This window comes from Pseudochaenichthys georgianus, chromosome 13, assembly GCF_902827115.2.
Source record: "Pseudochaenichthys georgianus chromosome 13, fPseGeo1.2, whole genome shotgun sequence".
NCBI classification, from domain to species: Eukaryota; Metazoa; Chordata; class Actinopteri; order Perciformes; family Channichthyidae; genus Pseudochaenichthys; species Pseudochaenichthys georgianus.
In genome coordinates, this window is record NC_047515.1 from 2,612,841 (window position 1) to 2,637,272 (window position 24,432).

Consider the following 24,432-nt stretch of genomic DNA (forward strand, 5'->3'; position numbering starts at 1 on the left):
CAGTAAGATGAGTTGCATATGTGTTTCCATTTAAGTAAGTTATTATGCTCCATATACCTAAGTTATAGTTATATCTATTCAACTCTCATATCTTTCAAATTCAGGCTGAAGACATGCTTTTTGATGCTACCTTTTATTTAATCAAATCTCATACCTCACACGGCTGTAACGTGTATTCTTGTATTGTATAATGATTTATTTACGTTCTTGACTTCACATAAGATGAGCTTCAGGAGGAAGAGCATCAAAGGTTTTAAAAATATTTTACTTTTTATTTTGCAGGCTAAACGGGGCTGATTAAATGCTGCTGTTGTTTCCAACAAATGAAGTGCCAGACTCTAATCTACCACTTTACTAAGTTATATAGGATCTTTATTGTAATAGTGGGATGAAGGCAAAATAATGAAATATATGTGGAGACACCAATACATATAAACAGACTGAAACACGTTTGATTGAAATTCATTTATTGAAAGTTATTTCTTTATAAAGATGGCACATAGATAATGACTGCCCCAGAGTATTTTTTTGAACAGTTGCCATAACAACCACGTCTTCACTAATTGGTAGGTGCAGTCACTCCACACAGTGGAAATTAAATTATAATCCACATTTACTGCCACTGCAAAACTGTATCTATTTTGAACACTGCTGAAATTATCGTATTTAAAAAAACAGTCATAAAGACTGAGAGCTGAATTTTTAAAACATGCATCTTATTTCCAGTTCATGTGCAGATTAATTAAGAAAAACACTTTACTCCCTGAGGTGTGCTAGGATAAAGAAAAAAGAAAACCCGCACTGAGGCTGTTGTTGCAGAAAATAAAGGAGTTTTGATTGATTTTGAAAAGTCATCAAAGCTTAACACACACATGCAGTCTACATCCCAGGCCAGTTCTGATAACAACGGCAAAGAGATGCAAACATATTTTCTAAAAAAAGGCACCCTTGGTAGTATAAGACTGCCAATGAGCAGTTTGCTGATTTAAGACGGCACGTTGCTCCAGTCAAGTTTGGCACTGAAGCATAAAGCAGCTTTTGTGGAAGTGAAATATCTTCCTTTGGAAACTCCGCTCAGCTGAGAGGAAATGTTCCAGCTGAATAGAGCAACATGCATGAACGTGTAACTATAGCACGGCAATGTGTGTTGAAGAGTCCCCTCTGATGAAGGATCTGTGAAATTGGCTGAGGAAACTAACACAAGTTTTTGAGGTTTGAGTGCTGAGTGAGGGGGGTGCTGTAGGCGGAGTCCCAGTCCCTCTCAAACACGGCCTGCAGCTGTGATTGGACGGTTGTCTCAGAGGACTCTGATGCTGTTTGGTTGACGACCAATGCTGAGCCGGCTGTGCTCACAAAGTAGTCCCCAGACCAGTTAGACGTACCTGCAGGCAGAAACACACACGATTCAGGTTCAGCACTTCTCCATGGCTGATTGGAAGGTGATTTATATTATGGGTGTGATTATTATTATATCATTTTAATATTAATAGCTGGACATGCACAGGAGAAGCTTCAGTGAAAGACTTATTCCCCCAAAATTCACCACAGGATGTCCTTCCTCCCCTCAGCATTTATATGTTGATAATACTTCTACACCACTGTGTATATCAACTCAAATCAAGTTTTATTTATATAGCACATTTATAAACGATTTTTGGTCGAGCCAAAGTGCTGTACATATAATAAAATAGCCTACAGTAGAGGCACTTTACAGCAAATACAACAGCACAGATTGTTCAGAATATCAGTATGAGAAAAACGACACCCTCTATCCTTAGACCCTCTGTCCTTAGACCCTCTGTCCTCAGACCCTCTGTCCTTAGACCCTCACATCGTACAAGGAAAAACTTCCAGAGAAAACCCACAGTTTAAAGGGAACATGGGACAAACCTCAGGGAGAGCAGCAGGGGAGGGATACATGTATATTGTAATATACATGTATATTGTAATATACATGTATATTATACATTGTTTGTGGTACATTGTGCACATTTTTACTCAAACTTCCTATTTCTATATACAAAGGTTTATTCTATTTAATTGTATCTTTTATTGCACACTCTTTATACAATATCTTTTATAACTTTTATCGCATAATATAACTTTGTATGAATAGTTGTATTACATTTCAATTGGTATACATATTTATCTGTTATTCATTTGATTCTTAATGGAATCAACTGTCACGAAAGAGAGTCTCCCCAGGATAGAGAACTGATTGATGCAGAGTTTGAGCAGCTTCACCTATGTATGCTATCTTGTCCGTCACCATGTACTTGTTGTGGTTCACTCTGGCAAAGGGAATCTCCTTCTGCTGGGGGGTGGCAGGCACCACAAACAGCCTCTGGGTAAGGGAAACAAAATGTCACTACTTTATTGGTTTACTATAAAATATTAATAAAAACATGTACAACATTAATTGTCAGTAGCAGATACAACCTGATCCCTGGCAGGTCTAATTAAAGTAACCAGGAAAGAGGAAGAGCGACTCACCACCTGGATGTCCAGGCCGCTCTTGGGGTCGTACACGGAGGCCAGAGACTTGAGGAAGGGGAACATGATGGGCTGGGTGCTGGCCCAGCAGCTGATCAGCAGGCGCACTCTGACCCGCTTCTCGTAGCTGACGCGCCTCAGCTGGGTGTCGATGTCGGCCCAGTACCTGCAGATTATAACCACATGAGATATTAACAATGCAAATAACTCATGTCCTAAATCACTTTGAACTTGATCTATTCTGTGCAGCTTCTTGATACTCCCATGAGGCACAGTAACACTTCGTACAGTTCAGTTGGTTACATACACTCTGAATAGATTATGATGTAGTAAGAGAATTTCAAATGAGGACTTTTAATTACAAATGTTGGCAGGTGTTTACATTTATTAACCATTAAAGCTTTCTTTATATAGCACATTTAAAAACAACAGAGTTGTGCTTTACATCAATTAATATATAAAAAAGCAGCATAAATACATTTAGACAAAACCAACAAAAATCAATCAATCAATCAATCAATCAATCAATCAATCAATCAATCAATCAATCAATCAATCAATCAATCAATCAATCAATCAATGTTTATTTATAGCCCAATATCACAAATGTTACATTTGTCTCAGTGGACTTCACAGTTTGTACAGAATATCAGTATGACAATACGACACTGTGAAGCTGACCGGTGAGCGGCCCAGACCAGGCAAGGAGGCAGAGGCAGAACGTCCAAAAATATGACCCGACGTGGGCATTTATTAAAAACATGGGCATGGTTCACAGCCTCAATCAATCCTGCTGTTCCCTTTGTCCACATCCTGCAGCCACAAGGATCTCACACACACCCAGCCCTCTCAACAGACAGAGAAACCGAGCCTAAATACACAGACACTAATTAACCCAACAAGACACCGGTGAGGGGGGAGGAGACAACACAGGACACCAGGTGCACACCGTCATCAGCCACAGACAACACATACTGTGCAATCACGCTAATAAAGTGCCCTATTACCCGGCCTGAAGCCGTCAGTCCATAGTGACGAAGTTCCCTTCGTCACAGACACCCTCTGTCCTTAGAGGGTGAAAAATAAAGTAATGTAAAAGCACGACACAATAAAACCATACTTATAGCCACAGGCTGAAAACCCTCATACATTTTAAAACACAACAAAATAGAAAACCCCAGTTTAGAAACACAGACTGATACGTCTTATACGTGGTCTGCAAAAGCACGGGAGAACAAGTAGGTCTTTAAACGAGATTTAAAAACAGGCAAAGTGGGAGCAAGTCTGATCGGGGGGGCAAACGGTTCCACAGCCAGGGAGCTGCTACAGCAAAGGCCCTGCCCCCCCGCTGCTTCAACCTCGGGACCACAGGAGGAATCTGTCAGCAGACCTCAGTGGCCGGGAGGATGTAGGGTGGAGGAGTTCTGCCAGGTAAGGTGGGGCCAAACCATTAAGGGCTTTGTAGGCAAACAATAACATTTTAAAATCGATTCTAAACTTTATTGGAAGCCAGTGTAAAGATGCCAGTACTGGTGTAATGTGCTCGCGCTTGCGTGTTTTCGTGAGTAGGCCAGCAGCAGCATTTTGAAGTAGCTGCAAGCGGGAGATGGAAGCCTGGCTCACTCCAACAGCGAGAGCATTACAGTAGTCAAGTTAGTTGTGATAAACCAGTGTATGACCCTCTCAGAGTCATTAAAAGAAAGGAGCGTGTGGCGCAGTGGGTTGTTCAAACCCCACTGCAGTCAGCATATCTGTGTGTCCCTGGGCAAGACGCTTCACCCCAAAGTGCTCCTGTGGGGATTGCCCACAGTATTGAGTATGTAAGTCGCTTTGGATAAAAGCGTCTAACAAGTAACATGTAATGTAATGAAAGGCTTGACCTTTGATTACATTCGCAGCTGAAAAGAACTGGATTTTACAACAGAATTCATCTGTTTATCCAATTTAAAATCCCGTTCAATCTGCACACCAAGAGTTGTAACAGTAGGTTTTATATATGGGACCAGAGAATCAAGCATAAATGGGGCATGTTGGCCACAGTGGGTCCAAACACTATCACTTCTGTCTTATTTTCATTAAAATGAAAAGAGTTCAAGGCCATCCAGTAGTTGCATAGAATCGGGGTCATTTGTTTTCAGGGGCAGCAAGATTTGGGAATCATCTGCATAAAAATGAAATGAGACGCCATATTTTTTTATGATAGCGCCCAGGGGGAGCAGGGAGGGAGAATAACATAGGCCCAAGAATGGAACCTTGGGGTACCCCATATGGCAGAGGAGCAGTGGAGGAGCTAAAGTCACCAAGATTCACATTCAAACTGCTTTCAGAGAGGTAGGACTGAAACCACTCTGGAGCAGTACTACTGATTCCCACAGAATGCTTCAGGCGAGAGATAGGAATGCCCTGATCTGCAGCTGGAAGGTCTAACAGCATAAGAACAGCACTGTTACCAGCATCAGTAGTTACAACAGGTCATTAACAACTCTTAAAAGAGCACTTTCAGTGCTGTGGAGGGTTTTAAACCCAGACTGGAAAACCTCGAGAATACCATGCACATTTAAAAAAGACTGCAACTGTAATATAACTACTTTTTCTAGAATTATAGACAGAAAAGGAAGTTTGGAAATAGGTCTAAAATTGTTAAAAAAGGTTTGTTTTTCTTATCAAGGGTGGACCACAGCATGTTTGAGGCATGTCGGTACTACTCCTGTAGTGAGGCTGCTGTTAATTATATTAAGAACATTCATTCCAATAATGTCCCAGATTTCTTAAAGAAATCGTGCTGGGACAACATCATTTGGAGAACCTGAAGCATGCTGCTTCTTTGAACAGTTGCCATAACAACCATCTTCTTACTAATTGCAGTCTCTCCACACAGTGGAAATTAAATGAGTTTTTATGCATTTACCGCTACTGCAAAGCTTTCAATCTATTGCATACACTGATGATTTTAGTATGAAATTCATTTAATTACATTTAATTCAGCAGTAATAATGAGTGAGAGCCTGCATGTTATTAACAGTTCAGGCTGAGATGCAAGCAGAAAATAACGATCAAGCTATGTCTTTACTCCCTGTGGTGTGCGAGGTTCCCACTGCAGGACAAACATGTGTTGTCATTGAAACAACCACATTGTGACTATCGGAGCCAGTTTTAAACACGATTACATCTACGGAGACATTAGACTCAAAACAAAGGTGTTCAGGAGCAGAGTAGCCACGGATGAGGCGTTCAGGGAGGCGACACTGAGTTCAGGGAGGCTGCACTGAACAGCTGTACCTCTTAGGATGAGAGAACTCCATGGTGGGCAGGTAGTTCATGACAGCGATGTAAATGAAGCTCTGGGCGTCCTCCATCACACTGAGGATGGACTGCAGGTCCCCAGTCCTGCCGGTTCCACAGAAAGATGGAGGGGAGCTCTGAGGGAGAGGAAACACATCTGGGTAAATAACTGTTCATTTCTAACAACATTTTAAAACAATACAGGAACCTGTTAAGATGATGAGGAGGAGCAGAGGTCAAGTAATAATGAATTAACCCCTCCTATCTTGTTCGTTTCTCCTCCCTTACCTTGGGGTTCCCGGTCACATTTGACTGGTCTGTTTTAACTGCTCTTACATTGACACAAAAACCATTCATCATCACCATGTGTTATTTAACACCCTTTAAAGTTATAAACAATGGCTCAGACTACTGGTTGACATGAATAACTGCAGTGAATATAAAAACTAAAAAAATATTAAAAAAAACAATAGACACTGGAAATGTATTCTAAAACAACATTTTGTTGATTAGTGGGGGTAAAATGCCGTCGGCAAAATAAATCACTCCGATTGGTTGTTCAGCTTAGCGAATCAGTGCATGAGAATCGAAACGGAAGTGAGGGACCTAAACAAACGATTAAGAAGGCAAGCACAGACGGCTATTCTTATTCATTTTCATCTCACCAGGACGCAAGTTTTTTTTTTTTCAATGGCGATCTGGAATGAAGAAACCGAAGACCAACGCACCCGCTATTTGTTGTTTGTTTATATCACGCAGTCTGTTCTTCTTCTCTCGGTGTATCACGCAGTCTGTCTTCCGGTTGTTGCCTCTTTTGAATGACAAATACACACTACCGCCGCCTGCTGGTAAGGAGAGTTATTGCCACTCACGCATGCGCAGTTCGTACGTGCTACTTGGCCGCCGGCTGAAGTCTTTGCGGTGTGTTCCAGTGCGACTGTTGGCCAAGACGCAGGAGACATGAGGCGACACAACAGTCGTGTTCCGTCGGGACGTGTTCTTTGTTGTCAGCTTGGTGTGTGTGAGCCTTAAAGGGCCCATGTCATGCTTTTCCGGTTATTACCCGTCCCCTTGTGTGTTATGAAGGTTTTTATGCATGTAAACGGTCTGCAGAGTCAAAAAACTTCAAAGTACACCCTGTAGCGAGTACAACTCTAACACAGAAAAGCCCAAATGGACCAATCCGAAGAGCACCTCACACACCAGGACCCCTTGGCTAACTAACAGGGAGTCCCCATTGACTTGCATAGAGCTCCCTGAACGCTGGTAATAGACGAGTTGGGATCACGGAGGAATGCTCTCCGCAGACCCGTTCTCACAGCGTTAGAAACCTTTTTCTTTCTCAATACCAAGCCACACTTATTGATTTTACTTCGGCTGTGAGTGTTTGTGTGTGCTCAGGATGAGTTTCGCTGTGTCTTGCTGTATCGCCGACCCGGAAACCTGTCCACTCCTCACAGCAGCGAGCCTCGCAACGTCCCGACCAATCGGAGCACACTGGGCTCACAGGGGGGGGGGGGGCAGGAGCTCCAACAAGCCGTTTAGGACAGAGAGTGAATACCTGGTGAATACACATACTATACAGAGATGCTGTGTGAGAAACCAATGTGATTTTGGAAAATTGCACAATATGAATCTATTCTAGACCTCAACAATGGAAATATGATCAGTAGAAATGGCCATGACATGGGACCTTTAAAGGCCCAGACACACCAATCCGATTTTGGCCGTCGATAGATGTCTGGCCGTCGATGAGCGTCCTGTCGCCATACTCAGATTGGTGTGTCCCGCACCGTCGTGTCTTTTTGGCCATGCCGACACCTTCCGCTGTGGATTCGACATGTTGAATCGGTAGGCTGTCGGCTAAAGGCCGTCGGCCAAATAAATCACTCTGATTGGCTGTTCAGCTTAGCAAATCAATGCATGAGAAGCGAAACGGAAGTGAGGGACCCAAACAAATGATTAAGAAGGCAAATCTGAGATTTCATTTGTTTGTTTATATCACACAGTCTGTTCTTCTCTTCTCTCTGTGTATCACGCAGTCTGTCTTCTGGTTGTTGCCTCTTTTGAATGACAAATACACACTACCGCCGCCTGCTGGTAAGGAGTGTTATTGCCACTCACTCATGCGCAGTTCGTACATGCTACTTGGCCGTCGGCTGAAGTCTTTGCAGTGTGTTCCAGTGCGACTGTTGGCCAAGACGCAGGAGACGTGAGGCGACACAACAGTCGTGTTCCGTCGGGACGTGTTCTTTGGTGTCAGTTTGGTGTGTATGCCCCTTTAGGGACAATATGAAATTCACAGATCTCCCCCCCCCCTCCCTGTGTGTTTCTCACCGACAGGTAGACGTTGGACGGCGTGTTGTTGAGTGGCAGCTCGAGGGGCGTGTCCTTGTTGTAGTTGGTGGAGAAGCTGGGGGGCCAAGGTGAGGGCACTGTGTCACTCTCCCCCAGGAACCAGTAGGCTTCAAAGATCTTCCCCAGGTCTGCAGCCAGGCAGCTGCAGTTGTACACCACGGCACCCAGCTCCTTCACCTGCACCACAGCAGGACATTATCTTACATTTAAATTGTTTCTGCATTTTAAAACTGTGGCAATAAAGAGTAAAACAACTGACGAAGCAACACATACAAAAACTATTTTGTTAATGTTGCTCGCCGATCATAACTCCAGTATGATATCTAATTTTAAATGTTCTTCTTTGACCATGTGAAAGTTCTCAGACTTCACTGGAAACTTCATAAACGTCATTTATTTCCTCTCACTACTGTATCATATCACAGCGCACTAAACTGCTTTTTCTGCATGGCATGTGACCAACTGAGCAAACTTCCTCATAAAAGCAGAAGAAACACAATTCTGCTTGGATCGGTTACAAGACACCCTCTTATTGAGTTTAACACATTATTGCCTGGGATGTGAACAAAATCTAATTTACACATATAAGAGAAAACAAAACAAATACATACTTACTGTATTTAGCTATACTTGAATTAGTTAGTTGATTTGGTGAAACTTAAATTCTAACTGATAACCTGTGTGTGTGTGTGTGTGTGTGTGTGTGTGTGTGTGTGTGTGTGTGTGTGTGTGTGTGTGTGTGTGTACCTGTGTGAGAGACCTCCAGTCCATGTTGGCACTGCCAATGTAAATGTGTTTTTTGTCCACGACCCAGAACTTTGTGTGGAGGACTCCTGAGGTGAGCTTTTTCACATTCACTTCCCTGATATTAGCTCCTGAAACAAAAAGTATTTATCATAATTACAGAGACACTGACAGCCGTGAATGCATGGAGAGTGAGTATAAAACGTAGTCGACCTTATGATTTTCTGCTACAGTACACAAAAGAAAGTAATAAGGCTCTACAATAGGGTTACAAATCTATCTCATGAGATGATTGATATTTTTGACCAAGGTAAATACTTGATATATCGAAACATATACACTCACTGGTCACTTTATTAGACACACCTTGCTAGTACCGGGCTGGACCCCCTTTTGCCTTCAGAACTGCCTTAACTCTTCGTGGCAAAGACTCAACAAGGTGCTGGAAACATTCTGCAGAGATTTTGGGCCCATATTGACATGATGGCATCACGCAGTTGCTGCAGATCGTCGGCTGCACACCCATGATGTGAATTTCTCGTTCCACCACATCCCAAATGTGCTCTATAGGATTAAGATCTGGTGACTGTGGAGGCCTTTTGAGAACAGTGAACTCATGAAGTCATGTTCAAGAAACCAGTTGGAAATAATTAGATATTCGAGACATGGAGTTATCCTGCTGGAAGTAGCCACCAAAAGATGGGTACACTGTGGTCATAAAGGGATGGACATGGTCAGCAGCAACACTCTGGTAGGCTGTGGCATTACAACCATGCTCAAGTGGTACCAAGGGTCACAAAGTTTGCCAAGAAAATACATTTCCAATCTTTTATTGTCCAATTTTGGTGAGCACGTGTGAATTGTAGCCTCAGTTTCCTGTTCCTATCTGACAGGAGGGTCACTATTAGCTTTGTTCATTATTCTCGCGTCCAGGAGAGAAGCTTTAAAAGTAGAAGACCAATGGAGTCTCTGTGAAGGTTCAAATGGGTACTTTGATTAATAAAAGGCGCGGTAATGTTACAAGCAGAATATGGTTCAGTGAGAGCAACAGCTGTGTTCTCGGGCTCCCGAGAGGGCAGAAAAGAGGGCGAGAACCACCTTTCCAGCTGTTAAATATCCTCTGCTGGCTCCTCCCTGTGGGCCGGTTGACACTGTCACTACCCGATCCGTCACCCTGCCCGATCGGTACTGCGCATGTGCGAGATGGTCCGCCATATTGGACAACTCCGGACGGCAACACCAGATGGACAGTTGACACAGTGGCTTTTAGCAAAGCTCAAAAAGAAAACTCGAGAGAGATGAGTTATTGTTATTACAACGTGACTTCACTATTATTTAACAACTCTTTTTATTGGGTTCTTTTATTTGGGGTTAAGTACATTGTCAGAATAAGTGAGGAATGAATTTAACTTCTGTTAGACAGCCATATGCCATACATTTTTGCATACATTCACAGTAAATATTTATTCAGTATGATAGCTGTCTAACAGAAGTTAAATCTATTTCTCACTTATTCTGACAATGTACTTAACCCCAAATAAAATAACCCAATAAAAAGAGTTGTTAAATAATAGTGAAGTCACGTTGTAATAACAATAACTCATCTCTCTCGGTTTTTATTTTTGAGCTTTGTTAAAAGCCACTGTGTCAAGTGTCCATCTTGGGTTGCCGTCCGGACTTCCGGACCATCTCGCACATGCTCAGTACCGATCAGGTAGGGTGACGGATCGGGTAGTGACTGTCACTACCCGATCCGTCACCCTACCCGATCGGTTCTGCGCATGTGACAGATGTCGCTGGGGGCCGACCCTCCACGTATTTAATGTCCGTTGTTGCGCATAACAGAGGATTCAGACATTGTACATTCAATATATATCTAAACACGCCTTTTCTCCTCCTTATCTCTTTCATGACTTTACATTTAACACATTTCTAACGCTGTAATTCTATACTTTAAAAACACTGGAAATACTTTACGACAGTTATCATTTACGGTAGTCCCGGAAGTTGTCATATGCTAAACAAAACTTATTAAAATAAACTGTACCTTCATTTTACTATTCAGCAATAATATCTCGACGTCTATAGTTGTAGTGTTAAAATCAGTAGGTTTCGGTGTGCATCACTCCATGTCATTTCACTTCGAAGTTCACCTCTATAGGGAAAGAAATATTAGCCACATGCTAAATGCTAACCGGAGATGAAGGTTTTTCAAAATAAAAGCTTGACATCAGACATTGTGCGCGAGAACTTCTGGTTTTCAGTATGAAACAGCATTTAAACTGACTGTATGTTTAAGCTACATTATGCCATCAAAACATTGATTTTAATTTCTACAGATGTAGCACTCCAGATCAGACTCAAAAGGGTGTGTCCCAGTCAAAAGCCCAGCGGATGCCAGTGGCTGGGGGTGTTGCCAAATTGCTAGAGGGCGTTGCCCAATTTCCCCATTTGTTCAATTACAGGATTTAACCATGAGATGGCGTTTCATTCACAAAATACACAATGGGCGTTGTAGAAACATCAATATTTTAGATCAAATAAAGTATATAGTTTGCTTTATGCAGTATATTTCCTGTAATATTGTACAGTAGATTGAAGTAAATCAACTTATACATTAAGATAAGATAAGATGGACGTTTATTAATCCCGTGGGGAAATTCAGTAGTTCAAACAGCAACAGGGTGAGAGTGAAAAACAGGACAGCACAGATTCACACAGATTAATAAAATCAAAAATAAGATGAGCGATACAAAATAATAATAATAATAATGAGAAACTATGAAATAAGAAATGAATAAAACTAAAATGTAATTATCATATCATATATTATAATGTATTGTATTATTAAGTAATATCATACATTAACCCCATTATAGCAGATGCCACATTAAATGGATGAACACATGTATGCATCAATAATTACAACAGAGTATTTCTAAATACAAGTTGTAAAAATACTTATATGTATTTAATATTAACCCTTTGGAGTCGACCGTCACGCCGGCGTGATCAGATCACATGACCTGTTCAAGCCGGTGCCGCATAAAAACAACAGTCCAGACAACATTGCCGTGTGTTTCTGTCGAAAGTGCTGGCTTGAAACTACTGTATATCCCAGTCTTTGATTCATGCAAAAAGACCCAGTAAACACGGATATACGGTGATATAAAGTTAATACATTTCAAAAGTATGAAATATGGAAGCACATATTTGAATATCTTCGCCATATTTGATCATTTTACGAAACGGAAAATACTGGAAACTGTAGATCCTGCTCAACAGGATGTATGTGTATTTCTGTCGAAAGTACTGGCTCGAAACTATATGCCAGTCTTTGTTTCATGCAAAAATACCAAATAAACACGGACATACGATGATATAAAGTTAATACAGATATATTTCAGAAGTATGAATAATGGAAGCACATATTTTAATATTTTCGCCGTATTTTATCATTTTACGAAACGGAAAATACTGGAAACTGTAGATTCTGCTCAACAGGATGTATTTACCAGGAACGGGTGAGGTAATCAGGTAAACGGAGTGATACGAAACGAGACGAAAAGAGACGAAGAGGGACGGCGGGAACCGAAGAGAGACGGCGGGAAATGGAGAGAGACGAAGATATACGAAGACAGGCTGCGGGAGACGAAGAGAGGCTGCGGGAGACTGCGATTGAAGTAAAGTGACAAACAAACATTGAAAATGTAGATATAGTTAGATATATTTAGAGTTTTGAAGACTCAACTATGATGAAGAGAACTCTGAACGTGAGTCAAGCTTTAAGCTTGTTTTTTGACATGGAGGAGGAGGAATCTGTGATGTTGCCCTCTGTGTCGTAGTTGACAGAAACCGCTTTGAAGCGTGGCACAGATAAAGACAGAACAAACAGATTTTTGTACATAATGTGTATATATATATATATATATATATATATTTGTATTATATTTATAATAACACTTTTGCCTTATCAGAATGAAATTCCATGCTACCTCAATCAAACTTTCACATTATCATAGTCACAAACCATGTATATATTTCCAGCTTTTAAATGGTTTCGTTGTGTATGTTTGTGTTGTGAAAAATAAAATCATTTTCAAAATCAGTTTTTACATATATGTTGTGATTTTGGGTCCAAAATGTTCATATAGTAGAAGATCACCTACATCCAAACGAAATAAATATAATTAATTATGATGAATACGTTAAGTCTTGTTTTCACTTTTATTAAACGTTTGATATTTCCGGTGGAAAATCGGACATTCAAAATGCAGCATATTTTCACTCTTACACACATATATTCTCATTTTACATACATACATTTTCACTCTTACACACGGATATTCTCCTTTTGCTCTCATGCGAAATCTACTAAATCAAAGTAGGCTATGTCATGTATATTTAGTTTTCGTTGATGAGACGAGACGGACTAAGGTGTTAATGGTGGACTATCGGACATTCAAAATGCAGCATATTTCCCCCAAGTGTCTGTCAAAATGCATTTTACGTTTCTAACTTGCAATATCAATATTTCAGCTCTCTTCACTCCAGAAGAGCGATCTCTCTCTCTCTCTGTGTGCGGGGGATCACAGGAGGGGGGAGAGCTGTGGAATGTGACTCCACACATTCCGATGGCCAATTAGTTTTAAACAAAGGGTCCCCAACATATGAAACATGGGGGGGTTGGGGCTGGAGAACGGTATGGTCCTACCGTTTTCATACTTTATATATCTTAGCATATTCATACACACTGTTCATACTGCTCACAGGCTGATATCTAGTGTATTCATACCCCTCACTGTTTATTCATCATTCAATTAATTATATATTTTATTCTGTAGATTGTGAACATTACTTTTCACTTTACTGCTTGTTGCTCCTGGTTAGAAGCTAAACTGCATTTCGTTGTCTCAGTATCGGCGGTCACTCCTGATGAACCCACCAGGGCTGTTTCCTCAGAACGAGAGGAAAGTTTTTACCAGGACAGCTTTTTTAAGGGACAGCATCGCCCTGAGATCTATGCTGCTAATATGTTCATTGCCATAACGCCATTTGTAACATATAGGAGAATGGTGAAAATAACCAACTGGACTGGGACCAATGGGAAAATGCCTCTTCCCCTCAATGTGAAGCAACAGATTGAGTCTTATGTTTCCAATCGGTTCCCAAATCTGAACATTGACCAGTGGCATAAGATCAGGAGCCGGGTAAACGAGAGACTGAGGAGCCCCAGAAAAACAGATCCCGAAATCGCTCGTCCTGGTTTCTGCAGCAGATAGGCCTACAGCATGTGTCTGTTACTGTATGTCAGTTATTTTAAATAAAATGGTGAAAACTGAACTTGAAAATTGTTTCCTCTTTTTATTTTCGGGATGGGGAGACGTGTGTGATTAAAAATTCATTCGCAGAAATGTAAAGTGATCTAACTAAGTTCGATTCATATTCTTCACGGGAAGAGCCGTGTAAATGGGTGGCCATATGCATTTGAAAAGCAATATAAATCACACAGTTATTATGCAATAGGCTATAAAAGCACCACCGATTACCTTTCTCCAATTCAAACTCTTGACGGGAAAAAAGGAAGGTGTAAATGGTTGGGCTATACTGTACTGTATACATACAAAGGCCATTCAATAGACGTTCAATATATAGTATTCGTTTATTAGAGTCGGCTTGACTCGGTTTGCATTCATAAAGAATGCACAAATGTGTTTAATCGTTAATGTCATAGTATTCGTTTATTAGTCCCCGAGGGGAAATGGGTAGCAGCACATCACAGAGGCATTTAAAAAGTGAAGAACATTCAAGTTAAACAATACTAAGTAAACAATTAACACAGTAAATTATGTGGATTAAATCACATTTATTTCGTTAAAAATAAACGAAATGACTCGGTTTGCATTCATAAAGAATGCACAAACGTGTTTAATCGTTAATGTCAGATATGTACTAAGTAAATAGCCTACATTAGTTCCTGCTCAAGATTAGATTCAACTTTATTGTTATTGCACAGATTACAGGTACTGAGACAACGAAATGCAGTTTAGCTTCTAACCAGGTGCAACAAGCAGTAAAGTGAAAAGTAATGTTCACAATCTACAGAATAAAATATATAATGAATTGAATGATGAATAAACAGTGAGGGGTATGAATACACTAGATATCAGCCTGTGAGCAGTATGAACAGTGTGTTAATCGTTAATGTCAGATATGTACTAAGTAAATAGCCTACATTAATTTCATGATGGATTAAACCACATTTATTTAGTTAAAAATAAACAAAATGATTAAATGTAGGGTGAATTGCCCTAATGTGGAACATTTTTGCATTACAGACTTCGGGAATATATTGCGACATGAAGCCGATACAATAAATCAAAATCCAGTAACATTCTGAAATCCCCAGGATGTGTCCTAATCAAACCAAAAGAGAACATGCAGATATTAAACTCATACAAGAAATGGTAGACATATTAGTACTCTTAGTGCCAAGTTGTCTCAGACAATCTGTTTTCCTAATGTGGGACAGTTCTGTGCAAAATGTGGGACACTGAAAAGTCTATATTAAAAAGCCTCAGTCACCTTCATTCATGTAATACAAAAATCTCAGGCCAGTAACACTCAAAGCTACAGTAAATGTGCAATACCATGCTATGTTACTATTTATAATGTTATTGTTGTTACAACAGAAGATGTTTTTATTTAAATTGAAGTTAAATGCATCAATCTGGTGCACTGAGGGCAAAATTAGTAGTTTCATATGAAACAGAACTGTTCTTACAATGTGTGTTGGAAGGTATTAAATTACTATGCATATGTTATTGTGTAAACACACAGCTGATCACCTGAGAGCTGCCGTTTCATTCAGAGCGTTTAAAAAAAATGACGGTCTGATTTCAACAACTCAATGTGTGATTATTATAGCAGTAATATTAGACACTAATAATACAGTACACTATGAACACTGTACATATTATTGTTTGCCCGTGGGATTAGGATGATCGGTAGAGAGCCGCTGCGTCGGATGTGATATAAAAACAAAGCGATTATTGTCGTTGTTGTAAACTCACGTGGATTAAATTGAGTGCATTCATTTCAACTCGCGAACATATGATACATTAAATGATCGCGAGGATCACGATCGAACATCGTTTGTTTGACCCTGGATGCATTTCCTGATCTAAAAACATAGCGATGGTTTTGTACTTACGCCAACGTGAATTAAACATTATTTTGTTAAATAAAAACATGGTGATGTTTAGTAAATGATTACATGTCTCTTACTTAGCACAGAATATGATCCTATCCGTGACATATATGGATCTTAACAAATATCCGCTATATCAGATCCCTGTAGATCAGCTGTTTATTTCACATGAGTTCCAGTGTGGCAGCTTTTCACGGCTCCCCCTGGTGGATCCATGATCCATTGCTGCTGGTTTCATTATAATTAAATGTATTTATCAAGGGGGCGTTTCAAGTCCTGCGGGGGGGTTTTCCTTTTCAGCAGGGGCCCACCCCGTGCCGATCACGGACCCGCCCGGGTAGGCGTCTGAAACGAAGCGCTACATCTGTAACATCACCCGGTGGGGTCTTCTGCTGCTGAAGCCCATCTGCTTCAGGGTTCCACGTGTTGAGGTTCAGAGAGGGTCTTCTGCATACCTTGGTTGTATCTAGTGGTTCATTGAGTAACTGTTGCCTTTCCATCACCTTGAACCAGTCTGGCCTTTCTCCTCTGACCTCTGGTATCGACAGGGCATTTTCTCCCAGAGAACTGCCGCTCACTGGATATTCCCCCCTTTTCGGACCATTGCCTGTAAACCCTATATATGGTTGTGTGTGAAAATCCCAGTCGATCAGCAGTTTCTGAAATACTCCGACCAGCCCGTCTGGCACCAATAACCATGCCCCGTTCAGTCACTCAAATCTCCTCTCTTCCCCGTTCTGATGCTCTGTTTGAACTTCACCAGGTTGTCTTGATGATGTCTTCATGCCTAAGTGCATTGAGTTTCTGTCATGTGATTGGCTGATTAGATATTTGCGTTAACGCACAGTTAAAACAGGTGTACCCACAAAAAGTGGCCAGTGAGTGTATATGACAAGTGATGTTTGATAAAACATATAAAACAAACTCATTTGGTTATTTTCTGAAACAAATACAGATTCTGGCTCTTACACTGTCAGCCCTCGAATTCAAGCTAAATGTCATCTTAAAAAAACCAAGAACTACAGTTGTAGACTCAACAGCTGAAACGTTTGTCTCGACTCGCTGGTACAAAGCAAAAGTGTCACCTGAGGCGTTGAGCAGTCGGAGGTCGTCCTGCGGCTGACTGTGCTGTGGTGTGTTCACTGCGATACGAACTGACACCTTCCCGGAGAGTTTAGCTAGTGTTTTCAGAACAGTCTCACCCTGCGAACAGCAAGAAAACAACCGGAACATTAAATGTTATTTACGCTTCTATAATAAAAAAATAGAACACATTTCTTATTTTATATTGGTAAATGTCAGGTAATGTTAATCAAACACATATTTTGAGGAGTTAAACTCATCCTGTGCCATGTGGCCATTCACAGCTCGGGCTGACCTGATTGGCCGACGGCTCGTGAGTGCCAGTGTCTTTGTTAGTAAGCGTCCAATAGAAGGAGGCGATGTCCACGCTGCTGCGGGCCTCGGCCATCAGGTTGAGCCAGGCCTGGTAGATGGAGGGGTGGGGGGTGCTGGAGTTAAACGTCAGGCCTTCAGGGATGCTCTCCAACAGAACAATCCTGAGGGGGGGGGGGGGGGGGGGAACACTGTTATGTTTTAAATGTATTTAGAAAGTGTCAACTTTATATAGAGTGTAAAGTTGGGCTTAGTGCAGTGGTTCTCAAACTTTTTCCGTCAGGCCCCCCCTTTGGAGAAAAAAAAAAAGTTTTTCTGTGTGGTAAAAAATAAATAAATACATAATACAATTGTGCAATCCCTTTGCTAGAACAATAAATTATAATACTTTGCCACTTTGCAATCTGGGCTAAAAAATGAAAAGAAAGAAAATGCTGATATTTGGCAAAAAAGTTTGTCTTATCACAGCATTAGTGGCTGCAATGAGCCTGTGTGGCACTGCACATTTCTTCAAAACGGGGTTGCAGGCTCAGTGGCGGCGCCAGAGATTTTCTTTTGGGGGTGCTGTCGGGTAGCTTGACGTTTTATAGAGGGTGCTCTCATTTAGGGTTTCCCATTAATGTACCGGGCGCTAGAGTGTAATTTTCTACTGCAACACTCCCCACGTATACACACAGTGTACCTGCGACTGTTACAATGAAGGCTCGATAATCAGCTCACGGCATATAGGTGTAAGCAGCGGTAAAGTGCTATTTTTACAAGTGGGGGAGGAGGGGGGGGGGGGGGGGGGTCCGGGGCCATGCTCGCTCCCCCGGGAAGATTTTTTTTAAATATTGAAGTTAAATGCATCAATCTGGTGCACTTTGAGAGCAACATGAAGAGATCTATGGATACATCTCTCAACACCCATTTGAAACAGAACTGTAAACAGATTTACTTTTTCTTTATGGATATTTTACAAATCACACTTTTAAACTTTATTGTCATATAGTATTTCAAACCTGTTTTTCATTTATTCTCTTATTTCTTTATAACTATAATGATCATATAAACGTGTGCCTCGGAAATAATTGTTTACATTAATCGTGACAAAAACGTTTGAGACCCACTGAGATAACTTACACTAAAGTTAAAGTGGACCTATCATGCTATATTTGAACAATATATTGTAGGGCCACTATATAAAGTATATAAATATAGTTTTTTTTTCAAAATACCAAACAGATCCTGCATTTTAGCCATGCCTCATTTCGCTCTATTTGCTCTTCCAAGCCCTGTCTTTGCAGGGGCTGATTCTGTGACGTAGCTTTAATGCAAATGAGCTGCAGCTGACCACGCCCCCCTGCAGGAGAGGGGAGCGTGCTTTGAGATCAGCTGCTGGGCTGTCAGAAGAGGGGGAGGAAAAGAGATCTCCGTCCTTCGTGTTTTATTCTTATATGATTATATAGAGTCTTTATTCATTTGTTTTAAAGCTCAATAAATAACAAAGAAGACCTTTGACCGGCACTTTTCTAATTTTGTCCGGAAGATTTCAACTTTAACGGACATGTTGACCGGCGTAAAAAAAATAGAACTGAAACTCTGCCGCACGGTCCCCTCGTCCCTTGGAAGAGGCGGAGAGGTGGGTGTTTGTCATCTGCCGGTGGACTAACGGAGAGAATTACAGCGAAGGAGGGATTGCATTGAATAACAGCAGCAGAAGCAAACGCTTGCCTCGGGGAGGGAGAAAAAGAGCCACAGCGGAGAATAAACAGAAGGGCAACCATGGCAACCATGCACGGGAAGCCTTCTTCGCTGCTTTTGTGGCAGACTACAGTGCCACTTACAGGCCTGGCATATGTACTACAGCGTCTCCAGCACTTTCGAGCGTCAATGGCCAGCCGTGGCCCAAACCCACATTTCCCTGATAGATGGAGAGTTGCCCATATAGGCGGAGCTCCTCGTTCTTGACGTCAGAGAATTTTAAAATCTGTATCAGTCTGTATCAGATCCGTTGCAGCCCCGTTTTTATAGATTTGGGTATGGAGGAAAAGAGAGAGGGTTGTGTTTTCTGACACTTGGTGAGTTCCCTGACACACCGGGGACACATATTCATGTATAAAAGACGTACAAAAGTGCATTTTGCATGATAGGTCCCCTTAAACCATCTAAACACTCAGAGAACCCTTTAGTTCACTGAGCCTCTCAGTCTGACAGGAGAGGACTTTCCTCCAACTTGTTGTTGAAAAAGCTCCTTATGTCCGTTAGCGTAGCTCGCTAGCACCAGAAGCCAACAACAACAATCTCCGGTAACGGTGCTCTCTCTCTCGCACACAACATGGCTCATTCCACACACACACAGAGCCGAGCTTGAATGAAACACAGAGACACAGACGTAATTGTACTGTGTCATATTATTTTCGAATCAATCATTTTTCAAATTATGATTTATTTTTTTTAATAACCATTTTTCCTCCTGGTCTCTCGCGCCCCCCCCCCTGTCATGCCCCCACTTTTAGAAACACTGGCTTAGTGTATCGTTTTAATTCTATGATAAGCTGTCACTTAGATGAAATGTTTTATTTGTTTATTAATTTTTACTATGCAATCTTCTACAAATCTTCAGAGCAACATGACTCCTTTTCTCCCATTTGTATCTTATGCTTTTAATTTGAAACAGCCTCTGTGTAACATAGATCTGAAACATGTTTACAGCACATCTTAAGGCCACAGTTTACACACTCCTCTGGGCCCTTATTTTATATTTCTTTATTGCCATCATCTTATATTTTATTGTCTAAATGTTTTAAAAAAAATTGTCTGACTAAATTCATACATTCCCACAATTAATTAAATTCAAGAAATAAATGTGCTTGCTTGTTATAGATCTTTTGATGGAATTCACTGTAAAGCTTAACTTTTGAATCAACATTGATAAGAGGTGCCTTGAATAATATAACGTTTTAAATACTTGCAGCTTCATCATGACTGAGCAAGGTCTTTGCAGCTAGAGAAGGTAAACTATGAGCTGCGGTTTAAAATGGAGTGTGTGTGTGTGTGTGTGTGTGTGCAGTTGTGTGTGTGTGTGCAGTTGTGTGTTACCTGCAGTGGTCTGAGCAGGACGGGGCCTGGGGCAGGCGGAGGCTGCTGCTCGGTGCAGGATGGGTGGGGGGGGCCCTGGGGGTCAGCAGGTTGTAGAGGGCGGTGGCAGCCAGCAGCAGAGCCGCCACAGTGGCCAGAGCTACAATACACCTGGAATACTGCAAGGGGGGGTGACACTTACAAGCTGCGGCTGTTGACCAACATGGAGTAAATCATTGTTTGTATGGGTGTGTGTGTGTGTGTGTGTGTGTGTGTGACTTACCACTTGTGCTTTCCTGTTGGTTTCTTGTCTCCTCCTCTCCACGTCCCCCAGCTGCAGGCATCAGAAAACACATATTAACACGATGAGCATACAACTTCTAAAATGCATAAAAAATACAACATTTGGAGGAATTCAATTTCAACCTTAACACATTTACAATTTGCAACAAGAGATCATTTATCTTATTGGGAACACAATCACTGTAGCACTCATACATGTTTGTGGATGTGATTATTGGTGCTTTTTATGTTATATTTAATTCAAATGTAAACTACTATGGTTCAAAATAAATCTTAATGGAGGAAGAGCAAGGGAGGGGTTGTGTTTGAAAAGTATTTTGTGCTTATGAAGGTTCCTCACGAGGTGAAAGGAGTTTAATGCTTCCTTTGTTATCTCCTTCAGCTTAGGATACACTGGACCATCCTTTAGAAAAGGAAAGGAGCAAATGACTTCCCACAATTCCTTGCGACTGCAACATTTAAAGTGAAGCACCATTCAGCCGTATATGGAGAAAAACGTTGATGACCGACAAACACAGATCATGTAAGTTTAGCATGTAACATCTTATGCCATTACTTGCCCAAGTCCTTATAGGTGTTTAACTTTAACCAAAAGGTGAGCTATGAATGTTATGCTAATTAGTTACTATACAATTATCAAAATAGGATGACATTTCAAAATGTTTACTGAATTGTGTGATGTCACTTAAGCTACTTTTTTCTAAATTCAACATGTTTGAATGATTATATGCACAGTAGAAGATGTATAGGCCTAACCATACAATACTGCATAAAGTATTATTTATTCAAATAGTTTGACCAATTATAATAATTGTGATTCGTGTTGATTAATTTGAGTGAAAAGGAGCACCCTCAGTAACTATTTCCTTTCACTTTCCTTTTTTTATTTCAATTCCAATCTTAGTAATGAAGTAATATACTTTTCACATTTGTCCACGTTTATAAAGCCGGCATGAAACAATAATAATTAAAACTGAGGTCACAGACGTGCACGCAGTTGTGGGCGGGACCCTACCCTGTCGGGGAGGGTCGCCGGTCGTCCCGGCGTCAAGCAGACGCTCGCGAGTCCTCCGAAATGAGCCGTTCGTAATTTCTCAAATGTTCGCGTCCCGGACTCCTTGGTCCTCCGGCAGCGACCCGGAAACGTATGTGGGCGCTAGTCGACGATCGATTATCGCGGAGGCTGTCTGGAGGAGCAGTAACTGGGGCGTGTGGTGCAGTGGGTTGTGCAGACTTTCTGCCCTTGACCGTTTGTTTACACAATAAACGCATCTCCTCTGGATATTAGGCTATGTATGTTTTTAATACAACTGCTTTCATTGTGAGCCAACATTTACAGTGAGAAGAGCTGCTGAGGCCAGTGCAGAAAGCAGAACAGTGTGTGTAATATATATCTCTCAGTAATACAAGTAACAGGCCTACATTACACACTTTATTTGTATGCTTTAGTAGATATCTACAAATAAACACTTTTTTTCATGAAACCAAAGAGTACTTAACATCATAACATATACATGGGCTGTAGCCTGATATATATTATATGCTTTAAGAGCTGTATGTGTGTGTTATGGAGTGTATATGTGTCTGTTGTAATTGCATGTGCCGCCAGCAGAGGGAGCTGCTGGACTAACACTCAACAGCATTGCCAGCAGTGTGTTTGAGTGTGTATGTGTGTGTGTGTGTATGTGTGTATGTATATGTGCGTGTGTGGGTGTGTGAGTGTGTTGTGTGTGTGTGAGTGAGAAAGAGACAGATGATGTGGAAGGCAGAGTAGCTTATCTGACATCTAAATGTTGGAAAGTGGAACCTTCTAGCCTGTGAGCTCCCCATTCGAGCGACTGACTATTCCTTCGCAATGTAGCATCGCATTGGATATGGGCTGAACTTGTCATGGAATGGACATTTTCCGGCTATTTCCCTAGGAGGCCTTTGCAAAAATGTGCAGAAGAGGCATGGAAACTGCACTTTTTCAAAATGGCCGACTTTCTGAGGGCCGGGCCAAATGGAAGGCAATTTGAAAGATATCCGCAATCATAAGAGCAATGTGTATACAACGTGTCGTGCATTTTGGAACAACCATATGCGAGTACTTTGGAGTCATTTGCTACATGCAAATGGTCAAAAATGGTACATTCTCTGTTAGCTTACGACCGCCCCGATTGAGCTAGCAACTGTTTTATTCGCAAGTTAACATGATATTGGTATTTGGGCTGATCTTGTCCTGGACTGGAATTTTTCCGATCTTTTCCCTAGGAGGTTTTTGCGAAAATGTGCTTAAACTCATGAATAACGCTGATTTTTCAAAATGGCCAACTTTCTGTGGGGCGGAGCTAATGGAAGCCATTTTGAAATATGTCCGCAATTCCATGAGGAATGTCTGTGGCAAGATTTGGGTAGTTTGGAGAAACTATATGTGACTATCGCACAATAGGGGGCGCTACTGAGCTGGTTTACAAAAACAGACGATTTTTTTGTACAGTCTGGAAAAGGTCGTGGGCTGTGACGTGTGTTCCAAGTTTTGCGTTCAAAGCTCATTTTAGCGATTTTGTGACATTTAAATCGTCATAAATTGTACATTCTCCGTTAGCTTGCGAGCTCCCCGTTTGAGCAGTCAGTCAGTTTGATTCATTCTCAATTTAGATTCACATTGAATATGGGCTGATCTTGTCCTGGTTTGGAATTTTTCCGATCATTTCCCTAGGAGAAGTGTGCGAAAACGTCCTGCCAGTATATCTATGACAAACTATATTTATATCTATGACAAACTATATTTAACCCATCCGTTCTTGAGGTATACATTTGTTGTGTTTTTGGCGCCCCCTATTGTCCAAAATGAACATGCTTTTTTGTGCCTATTCCCCAAGACAGATTGAACCTATCCACCGAAATATGTGATATTTGGATACATTTCGGATGAATTGTGAGCATTTATGTCTAGGCCACACCTTTTTGCCAATACGTTTTGATTGATGTCGGACACATTTTTCCAAACCTCGTGCTCATTTTCTACGGTAATGTGACCCTCCACTGATGCTGTACACTAAGTTTGGTGTGGAAAATAAATGTTTTGAAATTTAAGTTAATATTTCACTGTTTTTCACATTATGCACATTATGCACATTTTTCACAGGTGCTGCTAGAGAGAAATGTTTCACCCATCGAATCCAGAATGTAAAATTGTTCACCCGTCCTGGCGGCGTTGCCAAATGTCGCTACATGAATAGTGTCGTAACCCCCTCAAAAACAGGTCCAATCTCCAGACTATGAAGAATTCTAATAATAATTCTAAGCATTACAATAGGTCTTCGTGCTCAGGTCCTAATAATAAATGGAATTTATAAAGCGCCTTTTACGGGACCCAAGGTCGCTGTACATGGTGGACAGACAAAACAAAACAGACAATGAGGGGGACCAGGAAAGGACTAGGGTCCGAAGGCCATGGTGAACAGGTGCGTTTTCAGTGAGAATTTCAAGATGTCCAGTGAGGCAGCGTTCCGGATCTCGGCAGGAAGTGCATTCCAGAGGGTGGGGGCCGCAACACTGAATGCCCTGTCACCCACAGTACAAAGGCGAGAGCGGGGGATGGA

At 41.3% G+C, this 24,432-nt stretch overlaps 1 protein-coding gene across 1 annotated transcript in view; it reads right to left on the reverse strand.

Annotated features, from left to right (window-relative positions):
• Nucleotides 1–450: 450 nt before the first annotated feature.
• Nucleotides 451–24,432, reverse strand: part of pld3 (phospholipase D family member 3) — a 35,878-nt gene continuing 11,896 nt past the window's right edge. Inside the window, exons 3-12 of the mRNA XM_034097569.2 lie at nucleotides 20,826–20,876; nucleotides 20,564–20,721; nucleotides 17,466–17,646; nucleotides 17,173–17,290; nucleotides 8,881–9,008; nucleotides 8,113–8,310; nucleotides 5,773–5,912; nucleotides 2,494–2,659; nucleotides 2,245–2,344; nucleotides 451–1,382 (exon numbers count right to left, since the gene is read on the reverse strand). Of these exons, the coding sequence (XP_033953460.1) occupies nucleotides 1,195–1,382; nucleotides 2,245–2,344; nucleotides 2,494–2,659; nucleotides 5,773–5,912; nucleotides 8,113–8,310; nucleotides 8,881–9,008; nucleotides 17,173–17,290; nucleotides 17,466–17,646; nucleotides 20,564–20,721; nucleotides 20,826–20,876 (1,428 nt within the window). The 3' untranslated portion in view covers nucleotides 451–1,194. The remainder of the gene's footprint in view (nucleotides 1,383–2,244; nucleotides 2,345–2,493; nucleotides 2,660–5,772; nucleotides 5,913–8,112; nucleotides 8,311–8,880; nucleotides 9,009–17,172; nucleotides 17,291–17,465; nucleotides 17,647–20,563; nucleotides 20,722–20,825; nucleotides 20,877–24,432) is intronic.